We start from the raw sequence: 17,949 nt of genomic DNA, 5'->3' as shown, positions 1-17,949 counted from the left end.
CCTGCAGTCTTTTTATCACTGTTACAGTCTAACACCTGTATTTAAATGATGAATTAGTGAGAAAGTAACCACATTATGGGCACTTACTTAAGAACAAATAGTTAATGTCAGAAAATAACGAGTTCTGAAAAAATATCTTTGGCAGTCTTTCCTCTGTGTATTCCTGATGATGAAGAGAACACCAAACAGCCTGTCATGTCGTTTCAGCTCCTTCTTAAACATAGCTGAACTAAAAGGGAATGCATGCTTCCATCTTCCAACAGCATCTGTCTTCCTTCTATGTGCATTCAAATAATAGATTCACCTCTTATTTATCAATTCATTAGCTTTGTTGAATAGAAAAAGGTGGGTAATTGCTGTGCCCACGAGGTGTGTGACACCTCTGACTATCACGGATTGTCTCCTGCAGACGGTGCTGGGTTGTAGGTGACACGTGGCCCAGTGTGCCAGAGCCCCACCATCCGCACCCCTGGGTTGTGCCGCAGAGAAGAGACAGGGGATGCTTTGGGAGTGCTCTTCTATCCCCTGATTTTGGCATAGCTTCAGAGAGTGCTCTGCTTAGACCTAAAAGATAGGCATCCAGTTCTTTTGCAGAAAGGAGTCCTGTGACATTACAGCTCCACATGTGGCTCTGGTTTCTCTGTCCCCAACGGGTGTCCTTGCAGAAAGACCAAAAGTACTTGAATTCTTACAAAGACTTGTACTCCTTTGAGAGCTACATAGCCAGCAGATGCTTTACAGTGAAAGAGAACATCCTTTGAAAACAATCTGGTGTTTATTAATCAACAAGAATTCAGTGTTTGGGGTCCTTCGGCAGGAAAAGAGAAGGAAAGCACATGTGGGCCTGGCCTCCTGAGTGAAAACATGCAGGTTCCATCCCCATGCTCTGCTGAGGAGCAGATTTCGTGTAGCATTGGTATGTCAGCACTTTGCTCTCAGTTCCAGTGACATTTGGCAGGATTCAATATGCTTATGTTGAGATGAGTTCCCTCAGACCCAGGCAGCAAGCCATTCACCTGCTCTCTGGTGTTGCCCTATAGATGATACTTACATTCATTAGGCTCCCTCTTAGCTGGAGAGTTCTCTGGACGCTTAATTTTAGACACCGACATATGCTCAGAAGTGCCATTTCTGTCAAGGCGGGCACTTAGATCTTATTCAAAGCTGTGCTGATGTTCTGGTTGATGTGGGGAGGCACCTGGACCCTATTTCTCTTGCAGAGGACTGAAAAACTCCATACAGACAAGACTTAGTTATGACCCTGACCTCCAGCCTCGCCGCCAGGCTCTCAGCACTGGGAGATGGGGTCTGGGCACCGCTTAGCCTGGGGGCTTCATCCCAGTCCCAGCTATATCTCAGGAGAGCCCCCTCCCCATCCCTCCCTTAGCAGCTCTGCAGCTCTATCTTGAGAAATATGAGGCCAGGGGTAAAATGTGAAAGAAGCAGTGGAGTACAGAGGGGAGTGGTGACCCAAACCTCTGGAGGAAGGCGAGTCCCAGGCCCTCCTCCCTGGTGTGCGTTACGCATTGTACGCCGCATCCGACCATCGCCACCAGGAAGCACCGATGGAGGTTGTCTGGTTTTCCGGCTGCAGAGGTGCCATCTGTTCTCCATTTGTGGCAGAAGTTATTTAGGTGGCTGTGTGAGACAGACAGGATTACCCTCTGGGCTTTGGTGCCTTTGATGAGGCGGCATCTGAAGTTAACACTTAAATTAAGCAGACTTGATTTTATTGCCTTTGTGTGTTATAATGCCCATGAAATCATGACAACTTTTTGTCTGCTCCTTGCTCTTCTGTCGTGTCCCTGCAGTGTTTCTGTCATGCGCTGACGGCGTGTGACCTGCCTGCCTGACAGATCGGCAGCTGTCACCCCTTCCCCGTGCCAGCACACCGTGGGAACGTCCCAGGGCTGCGGCATACCTGCGCTACGGCTCCCACGGCTTGGTGGGGATTCTTGGATGAGGGACACCACATTTGGGAGTAATCCTTTTTCCATTTCTGTCTCACAGATTGATGAACTCCCTGAAGGAGCCGTGAAGCCTCCAGCAAATAAATACCCCATCTTCTTTTTCGGGACTCATGAAACGTAAGTGAATGAACATGGTCTTTTCCTTTGAAAACATCTTCTTCCACTGCAGCTAACTTCATCTCCACTGATTTTATTGGAACAAATCCTGACTGAAGCCATTGGGAGCCTAGAGATAGGTCCTATGAGCCCAACTCATTTGTACCAACACGTGAAAGCAGATGGGAACACTGCTGCCTGGATGGTGTGTTATGGGCTAAGCATAAATAACAAGTAGTGCCTGTGTTTCCCGTAAAGAAAAGTGTTGGCACGTATTTATTAAAGAGTCATCTGACGTCAGATGCATGGGCAAAAATTTGTTACTTGGATGTACATGGTAGCAGAGATCAAGCTGCTGTATTCAGACACGTTTGGGTTCCTGTCCTGTGTGAGAAATCACTTGGTAGTTTGTAAAATGAAAGGAAGCAGAGCCCGGAGTCTCACACAGTCCTCACACAGCTTTAAAATAACGTGCGTTCCTGTGAGATCTGTGCTGGGGGCACTGTAGGATGGACTTCTCGGAAGTAATAGAACAGAGTTGGCAGAGCTTATAGGGAAAGAAAGGAATCAGAACAGAAAGAGTAAGTTAGGTCTTACAGTAATTGCTACAAAGTACAGAGCTTCAAAATTATAATGTACGTGTCTCTATTTTAAACTGAGGTAGTTCAAAAAAATAAATCACAGGTTCTATTTTGCATTAAATGTTTACATTTTAAAACTTTTCCTTCCCCACTTGTGGGGAACATGTTTTCTAGCATTCCTAGGAAATAGAAAAAGGAAAAAAATGAAATTCTGATGACATTTTAAATTTAATTTTAGACATTTGAAGCTTTATTAGAAATTCTTGTTTGTTTTTGAATTTTAACATTATTCCAGAACATAATAAACCCCATAGCTAATACGTCACATTTTACTTCAAAAATCTTTAAAGGCAGTTTGTGCTTAATAAAGATCAAAGCAGCCTCTTTAGTTAAAATATTTCTTCCTATTACTTTGATATATTGTGATCTACTATTACTGTCACAAATTAATCTAAAAAGAATTAAGTTCAAGTAAACTTACGATGCTTTAAAATCAGAGCACAAAATATAATTTATTTTTTTTAATGGAAACATTTTTCTCAAGAAACATTTTGAGAAAAAAACCTCTGACCACTTTTATTCTGAATTGAATGAATCCCACACTGCTAACCTCTTTTGGTTTGGGTTTTGTCAGCCCACAATCTGACTGTAGCACCTGAAACAGGAAGAACGTTTGTAGTTACTACCTTAATAATTTAAAAAGCATACCTGCTAAAAATGAACTGTAGATTGCAGCTCCTTAGTTTGATAGCAGAGCAGTGGAAACTGTTATACTCTCCCGGTGGCAACAGATGTATTTCAAACAAGGATGTACACCATTTTTCAGTGTTGACTGTACATAAAAGGCTGTAGAAACATTTCCATACATTACTTTTGTGCAAAATTAAGGTAGCCCGTGGTAAGTTTCATTCAGTTTTCCTTTGTTATTTGTGTTAGAACTGTTTGTATGTATTTTTGGCAACAAGGAGACATCTAGTATTAGCAAAAGCATTCATAAAACAATTTATTCAGATCCCTTGCTCTATTGTAGCCTTTAATATTAACAAGACATTTGTTAGTTTGGAAATCGCTGTTTGGCTTTCAGGTAGAAATGCATTCTTGGCTTTGTAATTATATAATTGAGATACTTCTCAATGAGACGACTGCGTGTGGATACCGTTCTGTCTCCTGCGTAGTTCAAAGGAAGTTCCTTCCCCAGAGACTTGGCATTTGCTGCTGCCTTTAGCCACCCTGGCAAACTTCTTGGCCAGTGGGATCACTTAAGTGAATGAAATTTTGCACGTTTGTAAGTGCTGGGAAGAATCAGGGCACAAATTGGGCATTAATCTGAAGTACTGTTTACAGCAAGGAAGAACTGTGACCCTGTGATTAAGGTATAGGACTGAGACTGGAGAGAATTGGGTTTTCCTCTGTGCTCTTTTATCAGTTTGAGTTTGACCTTGGGCAGATCTCTGTGCCTCAGAAGCCCATCTGCAAAAAAGGGCAACTTCCCAACCTCATGGTGATGTTGCAAGTATAAATGTGTTGTAAATGGTGGAGCTCCATGATCCCATGGTAATGGGTACCATAGAGTTAACGTTAATTGCAAAGATCATCAGGAAAGTAGGACAGTGATTATAGTGAAGGACACTGCGACTTGCTCAGCTCCAGTTGTTGGTGACATAGAATCTTCCACGTGGGAACGAAAGGGGGTTTTTGCCTTCACTGTTTTTAATTTAACTTACCATTAGCCATCCCAGTACTGTGATACAGAGCAAAGTAAACACAATGGATATAGATACCCAATGAAAAAGAACTGATGCTTTCTTCAGTTTTATATAAGAAGTCAGAGTTTTATTGAAAGTAAAAAAAAAAAAAAAAAAAAAAGGGTATGTAGAAAAAGCAGGATAAATCACCACTCTTCTTTTTTTTGTAATTATTTTTTCTGCCTTGTGGTGTCTGTGCCTGAAATTAGTTGGCCCAGTGCATAGCTGACTTATGCAGCAGCAGCAGAGCACAAAATCCCTGCTTTGCTGTGCTGTCTAAAACACAATTTGGCCACAAGCACCATGTGTCTCATTGTTTCCTTGTATTACTCATCTGCCTATATTCACCCATTGTTTCTTGGCTTATATGAAATTATAAGATTTTGGGGAAAGAGCATTTTTATTGTGTTTGCACAAAATCTAGCATGTGAGGGTCTTATTCCAAGAAAGAGGGTCCCAGGCATACCAGCAGTATAGATACTGGTAAATGCCACTGCTTTTTCTGTCCCGCGGTACGAGGGGTAAGTTCTGGCTTGTGGGTTCTAGGCACTCCTTAAATGCTTTAACTTTCTGTATGGTATTTTTAGGCCTTTCTGGATTTGTAACACACAGGACTGGAAGTTTGGTCCCTTGCTATCGCAGGCAATTACGTCATATAATCCCTTTCATAAACTGTTCAAGTGCCAGTTCCCAGCAGTAGTTAATATAACAAATGAGACTTGTTTTAGTTGTTTCTAGAGAGACCCAGCATGATTTTGCAACTTCAGACATAAGGATGGTGAGCCAATGCCATTAAATCAGACTCACAGCAGTAACTCAGTGTTAAATAAATAAATAAACAAGCAAACAAAACTGAGAAAGAAATGATGGAATGAGCAGAAGAATAGGGAAGACATTTGCACTGTTAATGGTTTGGGGTTTTTTTGAAGAGGAGGAATTTAAGTCCTTTTTTGAATGTCACCTTTGTTAAAATGCAGTGCATTCCTGGGGCCCAAAGACCTTTTCCCATATAAAGAATATAAAGATAAGTTTGGGAAGTCGAACAAGCGAAAAGGATTTAATGAAGGCCTGTGGGAAATAGAAAACAACCCTGGAGTAAAGTTTACTGGATATCAGGTAAATTACTTTCACTTCTATTCCTCCTTACCTTTCTTGCTTTCCTCTTTGAAGACTTCTTGTCAATGTAAAAATTGTTGAGTGGTGTGGAAGGTCCTGGGTTTGGTGGAGCTGTAAAGTTTCACAGCTCTTGTAACTGTGTAATGTAAAGACAACTGTGGTCTTGCACTCTGTGACAAATTGAACTTTAATCATACTGCAGAGCCCTTAGCTTTCTGCGATATTCTGGGGTGGTGAAATGGAAAAACCTGCAGCAGATTTAGTTGAATTAAAAATGGAAGGTTTTATTTACTCCAGTATAAACATGAATAATTTCTGACTTCTTCTTTCTGTTGTTTATTTTTATGTCCGGTTCAGTGTATTTTACACAGACCTTAAGGTCACTGCACTTTTGATTTTTACATTGGTAATGTACAACACATAGGACACCGCTGCCAAAGTTGTGAGGGGTGAGAAGGTGGAGGTTTACGCTGCCGTTACGAGATAGTAGCTGCTGTACAACAGCTCTCCCTGTTGGATGTCCGGAGCAAAAAGTCAGGGAAGCTGGAGGGGGAGAGGAGTAGTTGGTGGGCTGTATAAAGCCAAAGAACTTTTCTCGTTAAAAAAATGTGGTCCTTTGAAGGTAGAAATCACCTCCAAAAGAAGGCAAACACCTATTACATTATTAGCACAAAACCTTACAAACCAGCGATGCGGACCACCTGCAGACAAGCTGCTGCCCCTCTCGGTTCCTGTTTCATATTTTCAGCTCTACAGATGTTTTGCATGCACTTGGGGATTTAAAAAAATCTAGTGAATAGTCTGTGGGAGATGGACTGTCAAAGAGCTCTCAGCCTTCTGGTCAGCGTTTGCTTTTTTCCTAACAAGGAGCTCCTGCCCTGTGAAGGGGTGTGGGGTGTGTGTGTGTGTGTGTGTAACAGCCATCTTCTCTCCTGAATAGGTCTCTCCTATTGCAGCCGAAGTCTAGAATTTTCCACAGTATTGCCCAGAGTAGAACACGCCAGGTCTGTCCGCTAAGCAGCCCTTAGTTCTCCAGCAAACACATTTTTGTTATCGGATCTTCTGTTTCTGTGTAAACCGTTCAGAACGTGCTATCCCAGAATCTGCGTCTGATAACTGTTTTCAAGTGGTGACTGAGAAAATTGCCTCTGCAGCCCTTTTTCTTGATAATTGCAAGAATAACATGAGCTCTTCCTGACTGTAGAGACTAAAGTGTAAGCTGTTTGTTACCAGTATTCCTATCTTCAATACAGAGCAAAAAATAAGTACTAGGTTTTAGTGATATTTTTGTTGTTTATATATTATTACTGTTATTGTTATTTTAAAGGCAATTCAGCAACAGAGCTCCTCAGAAACTGAAGGAGAAGGAGGAAATACAGCAGATGCCAGCAGTGAGGAGGAAGGTGATCGGGTAGAAGAGGATGGAAAAGGAAAAAGAAAGAATGAAAAAGCAGGCTCAAAACGGAAAAAATCCTACACTTCAAAGGTTGTCTTCAGTTTTTCCATTGTTACCCATATGCATTTATAATTAGTGTTCAGTTTTTGGCAATCTGTTCTTCCTTCTTTAGCGTTTTGAACCCAGTACCATAACGATGCTGTTGAAACAGGCAAGGGGAAGTGCTCTTGCTTTTGTGGACAGCCTTGGTGAGACAGCAGCTGAAATACTCTGCCCTGTTCTGGTGCCCACACTTTGAGAAGGAGGTGAAAGAATGGGAAGGAGTTGAGAAGGGCTGGAAGGAAAATCCATGCAAAGATGGATTGATAGGTTTGGTCATCTTAGATTCTCCATGAAGAGCGAAAAAAAAGCCTTAGGAGCGTGCCTCCTTAGGAGTACTGTGTCTCAGACTGCCTGGTAATGGCTGTTGAATGTAATCACCTGCGTAGTGACTTTGGGTTCAGCTGTACTTCTCACCCGGGTGAAAGGGAGCAGCGTTATAGTCACTTCCTCCAGTTCTGTGTGTGCCTCCAGGTCTGTACTTGGCTCAAAAAATTGTGGGAAGCGTGGCAGAGTCATGTGCACTCACATTCGTGTGACTCTTCTCTGTAAGTGAAAACTAAATTAAATGAGAAGAAGCAAGCAAACAATCTGATCCAGGTACAATTTGGGGGAGAGCAGGGATTTCTATGGTTCATCAACTGAACAAAACGTACTAAGTAATTTCACCCCCTTTATGTGTTTTACATTACAAATTCAGGTCTGGTCTACCATCTTCTTTCCAGAAGACTCTGGGCAAACAGAGGATTAGGAAAATGGTGGCTTAATGCCACAATTTATCCTTTTGTACTGTAGAATTGCATAACATAAAGGGAGCAGAAAAGATATATTGGTTCCACATGGCTTTAATGTTAATATATTAAAGCTGACAGCACTAAAAAAAGTATGGAAAGCAGCTCTGCTAATGTTATTCTCATTTTACATCTCTGTGTTTAATCAAAACTTTTGTCAAGCTGGCACCATCTGTTTCATTAACTAACAAAACCTACAGGTGACCCAACACTAATACCCATCTCCTGTTACTGTGTCTGTCTTACAGTCAGTTGTGCTGCCAACCTGTGTCAAACACCCAATTTCGCCTTTTGCTTCACTGATGGCAGTAACTCCAACTGCTTCACCTGAAAAATGCTTCTCACCCCACACATCCTCCCCAGTATTCACCTTGGACAGGGAACCGCATGATCAGACAGCATTCCACATATGTTTCAAAAGTGCCTTTCTGTGACTGAAGCTCAGTTTTTACTTTTTCACTTTGTTGTTGTTCGTTTTAGAAATCCTCCAAGCAGTCACGGAAATCTCCTGGAGATGAAGATGATAAGGACTGCAAAGAGGAAGAAAATAAGAGCAGCTCTGATGCTGGGGACGCAGGCAATGACACAAGAAACACTTCTTCAGATTTGCAGAAAACCAGTGAAGGGGTAATCTTCTGTTAATACCATTCACTTCCCACGCTGTTTGCTACCGGGGGGCTTTGGAGCTCTGGGTGAAAGGCGTTGCATTGCAGTGACCTGTGCATACCCCACGCGATCTTTTTACATTGCGTTTCAGTGCTCAGAATGTGTCTAGAACAGAAACGTGAGACCGGTCCCTGCACTGGTATCAGTTTTGCTCTAGAGAAATGACTGAATGAGAAAAGATGCTATAAGCATTATTTTCATTCCAGCACTTGCATGGATGTCAGCTGAGAGGAACTACTGAAAACCATGAGCTGGAATGATGCAAAATTGATGCGAGAGCAGAATCAGACTGTTTGCATCATGCATTTTGGCTTACTAAACAGGGGGAACCTGCTTATCCTTTCACACTTGTTTAAAATTTGTGCAGTCCCACTGACTTCTTTGGAGTTCATGAGGGTTCATGTGCACATTACAGACTCGGCACACTGTGGGTTTCAGGGCAGATCCTGCCTTGGGATATGACCTTCCAAGGAGGGAAAGTACCGTCTGCTCCAGAGCAGCTTCATACAGTCTCCTTGTATGTTTGTGTCAGTTGTGTGTTCATATCAATATTATTTTGTTGTGACCACAACGACAGAAAGGAAGGCTGCTGAGCAGGGGAATTAGCACAGAGACTGGTTAATCGTCAGCCACCGTTAACAACCACTTCTATTTCTGAGCCTTTCGAGTAGCACTGGCCTCCCTGCTCCAGCATTTACAGCTCCGGCTCAGAACCAGTTCTCGTGCAGGTTCTGTGCCAAGGCTCTGCCACATGGCCAGCAGCTGGGCTGGGCTGTCACAGGAGCTGCTGAGTGACACGAATCCCCAGGTGTGACAGGAAGCCAGCCAGCACAGGCTCTCATCTGACACTGCCGAGGTGCCTCAGCACCCAGCTGCGTGCTCAGCCTCAACCCTTTCTCACAAAGCACAACCTCTGGGGAGCTGCTGTCGGCTTCTGCTTCAAGACTTCTCCCAGAGCTTCCTCTCCCCTTCTCTCTCTGCCGTGCAGTTTATGTGTTTCGTGGCTCTTCACCTTATAAAGACTTTGATATGTGGCTCATGGGGTCAGGAATGTGCCCTGAGCCTCTGCGTTCACTCTGAACAAGCCGCTGCCTTGAGCCAGAGACTGACACAGGGAGTTGGTATGCCCGGGGGTGCCTTCCCAGCACCTCACCCACAGACTCAGAGGGTCTGGGGCTGATAAGTGTGGTGTGTGTAGCGCACGTGTTGCCCATGTTCTGGCTAGTTAACCCTGTGATGCTTTCATGTCTTCAAAGAGGTGTTTGAGTGAGAAGACTGGCCATAAGGTCCATCTGAGGTGGCAAGAAGTTCAGGGGGCCTGCTTTGTTTCCCACGTTTGTAGCAGTGGCAAGGGATATGCCCATGAGCTTCAGGCACGTTCTCCGTGTAAGGACCAAATTCTTTCTGGGTTAGGTCAGTCGCAGACTAAGTGGCTAAAAAGTCCCATAGGGTGTTGGCTGGCTGGCGGGTGACACTCATACAGCTCTTCCTTCTGGGGGTAGAGTCCAGCGTGCTCCAACATCATGGTCCTCTTCAGTGTTCTCAGGGTTGTGGGTATTTTAGCTTTTGTGCTGAAATCTCAACAGTTTGTCCTTCCTGCCAGCACCAGCTCCACAGAAATACAGTCACCACTGCCATACCCATGTGAGGAGCTGGCTCTGCTTCGACCTCTGCAACCCCAGCACTGGGGCTTGACCGCTGTTTAACTAGACTAGATCTTGGAAGCATTATGGGAAAGGCGGAGTTTTAGTAGCATGTACCAAGGAGAGATGGACAGATGGTTTTCAGAGCACTTTGAGATAAAAGCACTGATAAGTTTGGAGAAATTCACATCCTGATCCAGAGATTTCATCTGGATTTGTGCTGCAGAATCAGCGTTTCACATGTAAACCCTCTTCCCCGTTTCCTTTGGGCTGTTGTCGATGGTGCAATTCTCTCCTAGGACCAGGAGGGGACACTGCATGTCCTCGGAGCCAGACTAGGTGTCATTTTAGAAGGTACCATCCCTTGTCAGACACAAGGCACTCGGGGAAAGAGTGATGGGAATTTTTTTCCCAGTTGGAGTTACACAGCCGGTCACACACCGGTTACACAGTGTGCCTGGACTGACCCGCTGGGGTACTGGGCCACGCTCTGCCGGGCATCCAGACCGGGAGTCTGAAGGGGGGCAGCGAGCTCCTCCAGCCCACCCGCCTGGGCTTCTCTTCTATGGAAAGGAAGGTCGAAAAAGACCAACACGTGCCTGCAGAGCTGGGATATGGTCCTCTTGTTCATGTGCATGAATTCAGAAGAATGTCTAGGTCTGCTCAAAGGCACGGTTATAGACGAGATTATGGTCTCTTTTGAAATCATTTGGCTTGTGAGAAGAGCATTGGAGCCACAACACGCAGCCTGCTGTGGGCTTCCTCCTCCCCAGCATGCAGCACAGGAGCTGCATAGTCACCGCTCCACAGCGAGCGCTGGGGTGCAAACCTGCTCCCTCCCCCAAGGTAGGGGGCTGGGGGCTGCCTGAGACTCACACCAGGAAAGTTTGTGCCGCAGTAACTTGTAGAAAGGTACCGCGAAGGCAAAGAGACAAGAAAAGCAGGAGTTCAGAGCTCTCATCTCAAATACAGGCTGTTCAGTTGCCCTGGTCTTGCCACTGTGACCAGCTGTTTGAAGGCCCCCGGCAGCAGGGGCTGGGAAGAGCTGGGGCAGGCGGGTGGGCAGGCGGCTGGGGGCTCAGCTGTCCTGCAGGTAGTGCTCCCCACCGGTGTGTCCTGGGGAGCCTCTGCCTCCTGTGCTCTGCACCTTCCAGGGTCTGACCATGCAAGATTGCCTAAAGGACACAAGCAACTTTCCTCATAATGATGCTAATAATAATGAGGTAGCAGTTACGTTCTGTAATGCCTGGACCGCAGGCTGAAGACACATCTACTCTCCAGATCAGAGGGAACCGTACCTTTTATGCACACCCTTACCCTTCACATTACAGGGATCTTCTCAAAGGGTTAACAGCTCAAGTCAAATGATTGCAGGAGTGTCTTCACCTATACTTTTTAATGAAATTTCTAACCTCCAGGTGGTAGCGGAAAGCTTGAAAATGTGAAGTGATGGCTTCCTAAAGACTGAAGCCCAGAGCAAATAAAAGTACTTCCAAAGCTATGATATTTTTTCAGCCAATTTCATACTGTTCAAGGGCTCGACTTGTGATATTTATTTTTTTCATCCCTGGGGTTGACAAAGCTGCTTTCTTTTCTTATCTCCATCCCTTAATTTCTCAACTGTTCTTGAGGACTGCAGGCACTCTCCACAGAAGAGACATTCGCTTCCTCAGACTCAGCCACACTTTATAATCGCATCCTGCCACTACCTGTCCTCAGGCTGCTGTTCTTCGGCTGATTCTTTCCCCAGAAAGATGCAAAACCTGAACCTCAGGGGTTTATTGTCTAATATTTATTAATTAATAACATGACAGCTAAGACAGCCTATCTTGGAGTTTGCTCAAGTCAAAAGTCACAGCACACTGCCCCCCTGCGCCATGACAGTCCTGGGCTGTTAAATACTAAATTGTTTTGGCTTTCTCAAAACACCACGTCAACAGACTATTCCAGTAGAAGGGTATTCATGGCTCTGTGTTGTTTACTTTCTGTAGTCCAAAATTAGCTCATAAATCAGTGAATTCATGGCAGCAGATTTACATTCCACATTTAAATCTCTGGTGACTTGTGTGTTTGGTTCTTGGGTGGCATAACTCGGAATCTTTATAACCAAACACCGAAGTCGCGTTTTACTTTTACTCTCCGGCCAGGCGTGTAACGACGCTGGAAAGCTGGCGGTAGTCCCTGCCCTGTTAGAGAGTGTTTGGATGTTAAGGTCAGCACTCAAGAGTATGTGGCAAGTTTTTCTTTTGGTATTATATTGGTTACAGTCCAGACATTGTGTTGGTAAACAAGGCATTCTCTTTGTGTACAGACGCATGTGGTTGCCTTTCAGGAGGTGAATGGTTTTACTGAGTCTTTGAAAAATAATAGATTCGTTGGAAATTAAATACATTATTTTGCTCCTGGTACAGCCCAAATATTAAAGTGGGTTAAAGGACTGTGATCTTTTTACTCACACTGACAATCAGTTACTAACATGGGAGTCAGTGGATCTATTTGTGGAGGCAACTGCTTGCCAGCATGAATAAGGGGATCAAGATCTGGTCCAAAATTACTGCCATCGGATACTATTGCCATTGGGAGAACATATTTAAAATGCCCTGTGTCCAGGACATATTTTTTTGTTGTTATGTTCTTGTGGGGAAGCAACAATTCCAGTTACTGCTGTGAAAGACAAGTGTTAAGGCCAAACTGGCCAGAGAAACACAGGTTCACCGTGGCCTTCTGATGTGGTTTTGACATGTTCGGTTCCTTCACTCTTTCTTTACATCTCAAGAATAACATTGGTTAGGTGGCATAATAGGTTTGGGGGTTTACCAACATTCATTTAGGGCTCTATTCAAGGTAAAAGCATGTATGTGGGCATTTTTCCAGAAAATGAAAACAGAGTATGTATTTTTGTCCGATCTTTTTTTCCTGCAATTTGAGTAAGTTAAAATCTACCCCTCCAAAAAAAGACAGCATTTGCGAAAATATGTTTAACTGTTGCACAGTAAAAAGTTCCATGTAAAAATCAAAATAGTGGCACACACTCTGGTGCAAAGAGGTGTGTTGTCTGCTGCCTTCCTATAGCTCAGGACAACAGCACAACAGCACTGCTCAGTAAGGCAATGGGACATAACTCAGGAGAAACATCGATGTCTGGGTGCAAGTTGAGATTAAAGCAGCCAGTGTAGATGAAATATGCTCTTTGCATCTCTGTGTACATTGAATCCTGCAGCCATTTTGACCCCAAACCAACATGGAATAACGATGATCATATAGAGCAAGTAAATAATTGTCCTTCTGTCCATCCATCAAGAGCTTTTAAAGTACAGAACGGCTGAGTCAGTTGCAGAACAAATTTTCAGTGCCAGAAAAAACAAAGCCATTTGTGGATTTACTTTTATTCCCTGCTTTCTGTGTTCTCTGGCCTTCAATTTTGCCGATGACTGCGATGTTTCACTCCAGTCAGATTGTGTGCTGTTTCTTTTGTGTGCAGTAGCACTGGTCAGTGCGGCACAGGGACCGTATCTTACAGTACAGCTGAGAGACTTGTTCAAACAAAGATGACGAGGGTTGGTCCGTGTCTGAAGGGACGTGAAACCATGGAGACCATGGAAACCGCTCAGCTCTGCCGCATCCTTGTTCAGCGGCTGCTGCCATCCTTGTTCCATGGGTGCTGCGGGGGCCGGCAGCGCTGCCTGGGTGGGGGAAGGTCCCCGCTGGCCCCGGGGCTGCCGGCAGCTGGGGACAAGAGAGCTGCTGGCCTCTGGGGCACCTGGGACTGCTCTGGGGGACAAAGTGTGCAGAGTGGGTACTGGTAAAGGTGAAAATCCTAGTGGATGATGTGCACACCCGGCTCTTTGTTGTCCCTCCTGTGCCACGCTGTGGCCCGATGGATGCGTCTCTGCACAGCCAGTGGGGAGTGGAAGGGTGAATATTCCCAGCGCCCAGGCAAGAATGGCGCCCACCAGTCTCCTGGCCTTAGTCCAGCAGGGAATGGTTGTTAGTAAGTGCAAAGGTTTCACACTCCAAAAGGACAGCTTTCCTGGCTGGATCGGAGAGTGGCACTGTAGGGACCCACCGTTTCACCACCCACGCTGCCCGTCAGCGCTGGGTAGCAGCTGTCAGTCATTATGAACTTCAGCATCAGGCATGTTGTGATCCACTAATCCTTTGTAGTTGTTTCGATGGGTGCCTGCGTGTCCCTCTGAAGGGAAACAGCAGCAAACCCCTGCCAGCCACATCTCCAAAGCACCTGGAAGTATCATCTCACCGACGCGGAGGAGAGAGGCCGGTGGAAGTGCGGCTGTGGGTGAGCCACGCAGTCACACCTTCTGGGGGAGGCAGGGCTCAGGCAGCGCCTGTCAGCCGTCCTTACAGGCATGAGCATTTTATAATTACTCCTTGTCAAGTGTCGGCCGTCAGGATGTACCAAGACCTCCCACACGGAATGTGCAGGTTTCCATTACTCACTTTGTAAAGCCCTTGTCGTGGGGGAGAACCACCACGCTGGACAAACGCAGCCCGTAGCTCAGAGGTGCAGTAGCCAGGCTGGCACCCCAGGCCGCTCCGCGGGCCCTCGTATGCTCTTGTCCTCGGGGACAGGGAAGCACAGTCTGCTGTAGCCGTGGCATCGCACACAGCAGGTATGATGGGCCAGAGCGGGAGAGAGCTCAGGCAGCAAACTCCTAGTGCAGGGATGTTAAAATAAGCCATCTTTTCGTATTCTCTTCTGGGTCTTGTGTAAAGTGAGAATTCCATCATCCTCAGTGGATTTAACCTGTACACCACCACCACCACCACCACCACCACCACTCAATGTTGATTTTTTTCTTGGATGATCACACCAAATACAGTACTGATTCCTTCACACTGCTTGTGTGTCGTGTTTCTTTCCGTCCGTGGGGGTGTGGGTGGACAAGCTTTCACACTCTGAATTCTTTACGAAGGAGCAGGGGTGCCTCGCTCAGGGTTAGGTAGTCATGTAGCACTGCATGTCGTCGTGTTGCTGGACAAAAGTAGCGTGTCCTTGTGCCTGTAGGTGAGATTTGCTGTTTCTGTTTAATATGAAGAAACTGAGTTGGAGACACTTGGCATGATCACGTGAGGACAGTCTGATCCTGTTCACCCTAATACCAGTGGGAGCAAGAGCTGACCTTGACTCAGCCACGAAGTGGGAGTTTCTTCCTTTTCTGTCATCACCTTACAGTGAACTCTGAGCCAAACTGTTTCCTTTTCACAAGCAAAATCAGATATGTTAGCTATGAGAACTGTTTGTCCTTCTTTGGGCTTGCTAAGTGTTTGCGTGTTGGAAGAGCAGGGCGTTCTCGCCGCAAGGCGTCCAGGAGCACAGCAGTGCCGGAGCTTTTGCGTGAAGCCTGTCAGCGATGTAGTGTAGTGGAAAAATGCAAAATTTGGTTGCGTGAAGTATGCTATAAGTGATTCATAATTAAGTGATTGGGGAAAAGAAAAAACCAACCCACACACGTGACTGGAGCTGCTTATTTGAATAAAGCCCTAAATGTTTACTTCTAAAATATGTTCTTTAGTATTTTATAGGGGTATGTTTAGTTGATGTAACATAAGTCGTTTTCTCTAGAAAAAAATTTGTTCGAACAGACCAGGCGGTTACTTGTACCTGTGACTTTGAAGTGTGGGAATAAGGCATTAATTATATCAAGTTTGTTACAACATGCTTTTTCTTACATTAAATGTGATTATTTTTTTTCCTCTCTCTCTCTTTCAGACTTAACCAACATAATGACTGCTGAATATTAAGGGAAAATACAAGAAGGTTACATGTTTGGTTGTCTAATATTCTTGGATTTGATATGAGTCACCACATCTGTTCATTACTATCATCAACAGCATCCCAGTTTGTATGCACATTATTCACATTCCTATCTGTTGTGTTTGCAGAAATGACATTTTACCCTTTTTTCTAAGGGTTACTTTTTGATTTTCATATTATTTGGTTGCATGAAGTTGCCCTTTACCAGTGGCTGAGGTTTATGAAGATATCGCATACTTGAACATGATTTAGATTCCTTTTCTAGATAGAAAAGGTGTAACTCCAAATTATATCATTCTAAATCAGCAATTTTTAAGAACAAGTAAATCTTAGAAATGAGTCCCCTCCATACAATACTACAATATCTTCCACGTACAAACATGATTTTAGATTTCCCTATATCCATACTTTGATTTTTGATCAGTTTACAACACAAAAGAAAAATTCTTCTTCAGTTGAGATCACCACCAAGTTCAATAATGTAATAAAATACCTTTCCTTATTAGAAGTACCTAGCTAGTTATACTCTTAATACTTCTCAAAATCATGATGTAATGTACACTATCTGACTTAGTTCCTATATGTGAAGTTAGTGAAAGTCTTTTTGTGTTTCTTTAGATTAATACAAGGATTTTTTCCAATGCCAACTCAATTTGAAATCATTCATTTGGATGCTTTCCATTTTTAAGCTTACTGTGATATAGAACCCTATGGGAAACCAAAAGAAAACATCAATTTTAAATAATGAAAGGCTTAAAAAAGGATGCTGTCATTCTGGCTTTTTTTTTTCCTTTTGGAAATAGAACTAGACTAGTAAGTAAGCATTCCAAATCCATTATTCTGTGTACATTATTGTTGCTATTGTGATAATAGAGATTTTTATTTATTTTTATGCCAGCTTTTATTGTGAAAACATATTTAGTCTGGTTTTACCAATCCTTGTTATGCTTGTCCTTGGAACATCTTTTGCGTATTCAAGGTTTGTAGTTGATGAGTTTACTGTAAAAAACTAAAAAAAAACCACAACAAAAAAAACAACAAAAAAAACCAAAACAAAAAGAAACAAAAAAATGTATTGTTTTTACAGAATAAATTTATTGGAATGTGTATTGGGAGTAAGGTTTGAGGTTGTAAGCAACTAAGTTAGCGTCATATTTGGCTTCATACGTGTAATAATGTGAGGTATTAATGTAAGTCAAGTATTAAAGCAAAACATTCTGTTAACATGAGTTGACCATAATAGATACAAGTGCAGGTGAGATCTTTATTTTTTCTGTACTTTGCCTTTTCTGGATAACAGGAGGTTATTAAATTCACCTTGAATGTATTCACAGTTTCTTTAAAAACATTAGAAGTAACATCGGAGGCTCAAATGGTTGTGAGCCAGCACGTCCTATTGCAGCCCCACAGCTCTGGGCTTGTTTTCTTGGGAAGATGTACTGGGATGGAGCTATCCCGAATTCTAGCGTACACAGAAGGAGCCCACACCAGGGAGGCTGGGTGCTGGAGGAAGCTATCCCTAAATTCCTTGTCGCCAAGAAACATTAATGAGATGCCTTGTGGTGAGTTTGGACCTGCCCCCTTGGCTGGAGGTGTAAACCCGTGGGTTCTCTCCTGAGCACTGCTGTGAGCTGCACCTCAGTGTTCAGTGGGAACGTTAAAGCATCAGTTTCTTGCTGCTCTGCTGGTGCAGGGTGCAACACACATGCGCATGAGCTGATGCTTTCTTGTTACTGATTAGGTTTAAAAAGAAAATTAAAATTCTCTAAATCAAAATGCCCGAAAGTCAAGATCCCAAAATAACGTCTTTCCAGTTACTATGGATCAGCCAATTCCATCTGTGAGAAAGGTGCAAAGTGCACCGCTTTTAATATAAATACACATAGAAGGCATAGAAATAGTTGCCATTGCAAACAGAAACATAAATTACACAAACCAAGGTAACTGTATTTGCTGCTACTTGTTTATGACCCAGCAGCATTAGCAAAAGTAGCTGCGAAGAATGTGGCCCAAACCCCCTCCTCTCCAAAAATGCATGCTACGGTGTGAGGCGCCGCTGCTCACGGCAAC

General features: G+C 44.0%; 1 protein-coding gene and 1 long non-coding RNA gene across 2 annotated transcripts in view; one reads left to right on the top strand and one right to left on the bottom strand.

Annotated features, from left to right (window-relative positions):
* The window catches only part of HDGFL3 (HDGF like 3), a 38,310-nt gene extending 21,104 nt beyond the window's left edge, over nt 1-17,206 (top strand). The window contains exons 2-6 of the mRNA XM_056347780.1: nt 2,011-2,087; nt 5,370-5,508; nt 6,836-6,994; nt 8,275-8,421; nt 15,835-17,206. Coding sequence (XP_056203755.1) covers nt 2,011-2,087; nt 5,370-5,508; nt 6,836-6,994; nt 8,275-8,421; nt 15,835-15,840 — 528 coding nt within the window. The 3' untranslated portion in view covers nt 15,841-17,206. The remainder of the gene's footprint in view (nt 1-2,010; nt 2,088-5,369; nt 5,509-6,835; nt 6,995-8,274; nt 8,422-15,834) is intronic.
* On the bottom strand, nt 2,102-6,829 carry LOC130153233 (uncharacterized). Its single transcript, XR_008823281.1, has 3 exons — nt 5,540-6,829; nt 3,356-3,493; nt 2,102-2,613 (listed from the first exon to the last, which is right to left on the bottom strand). It is a non-coding gene; the product is annotated as an uncharacterized LOC130153233 (long non-coding RNA).
* Nucleotides 17,207-17,949: the final 743 nt, after the last annotated feature.

Source organism: Falco biarmicus, chromosome 7 (assembly GCF_023638135.1).
Source record: "Falco biarmicus isolate bFalBia1 chromosome 7, bFalBia1.pri, whole genome shotgun sequence".
NCBI classification, from domain to species: domain Eukaryota; kingdom Metazoa; phylum Chordata; class Aves; order Falconiformes; family Falconidae; genus Falco; species Falco biarmicus.
This window is presented reverse-complemented; position numbering and strand designations above follow the sequence as displayed.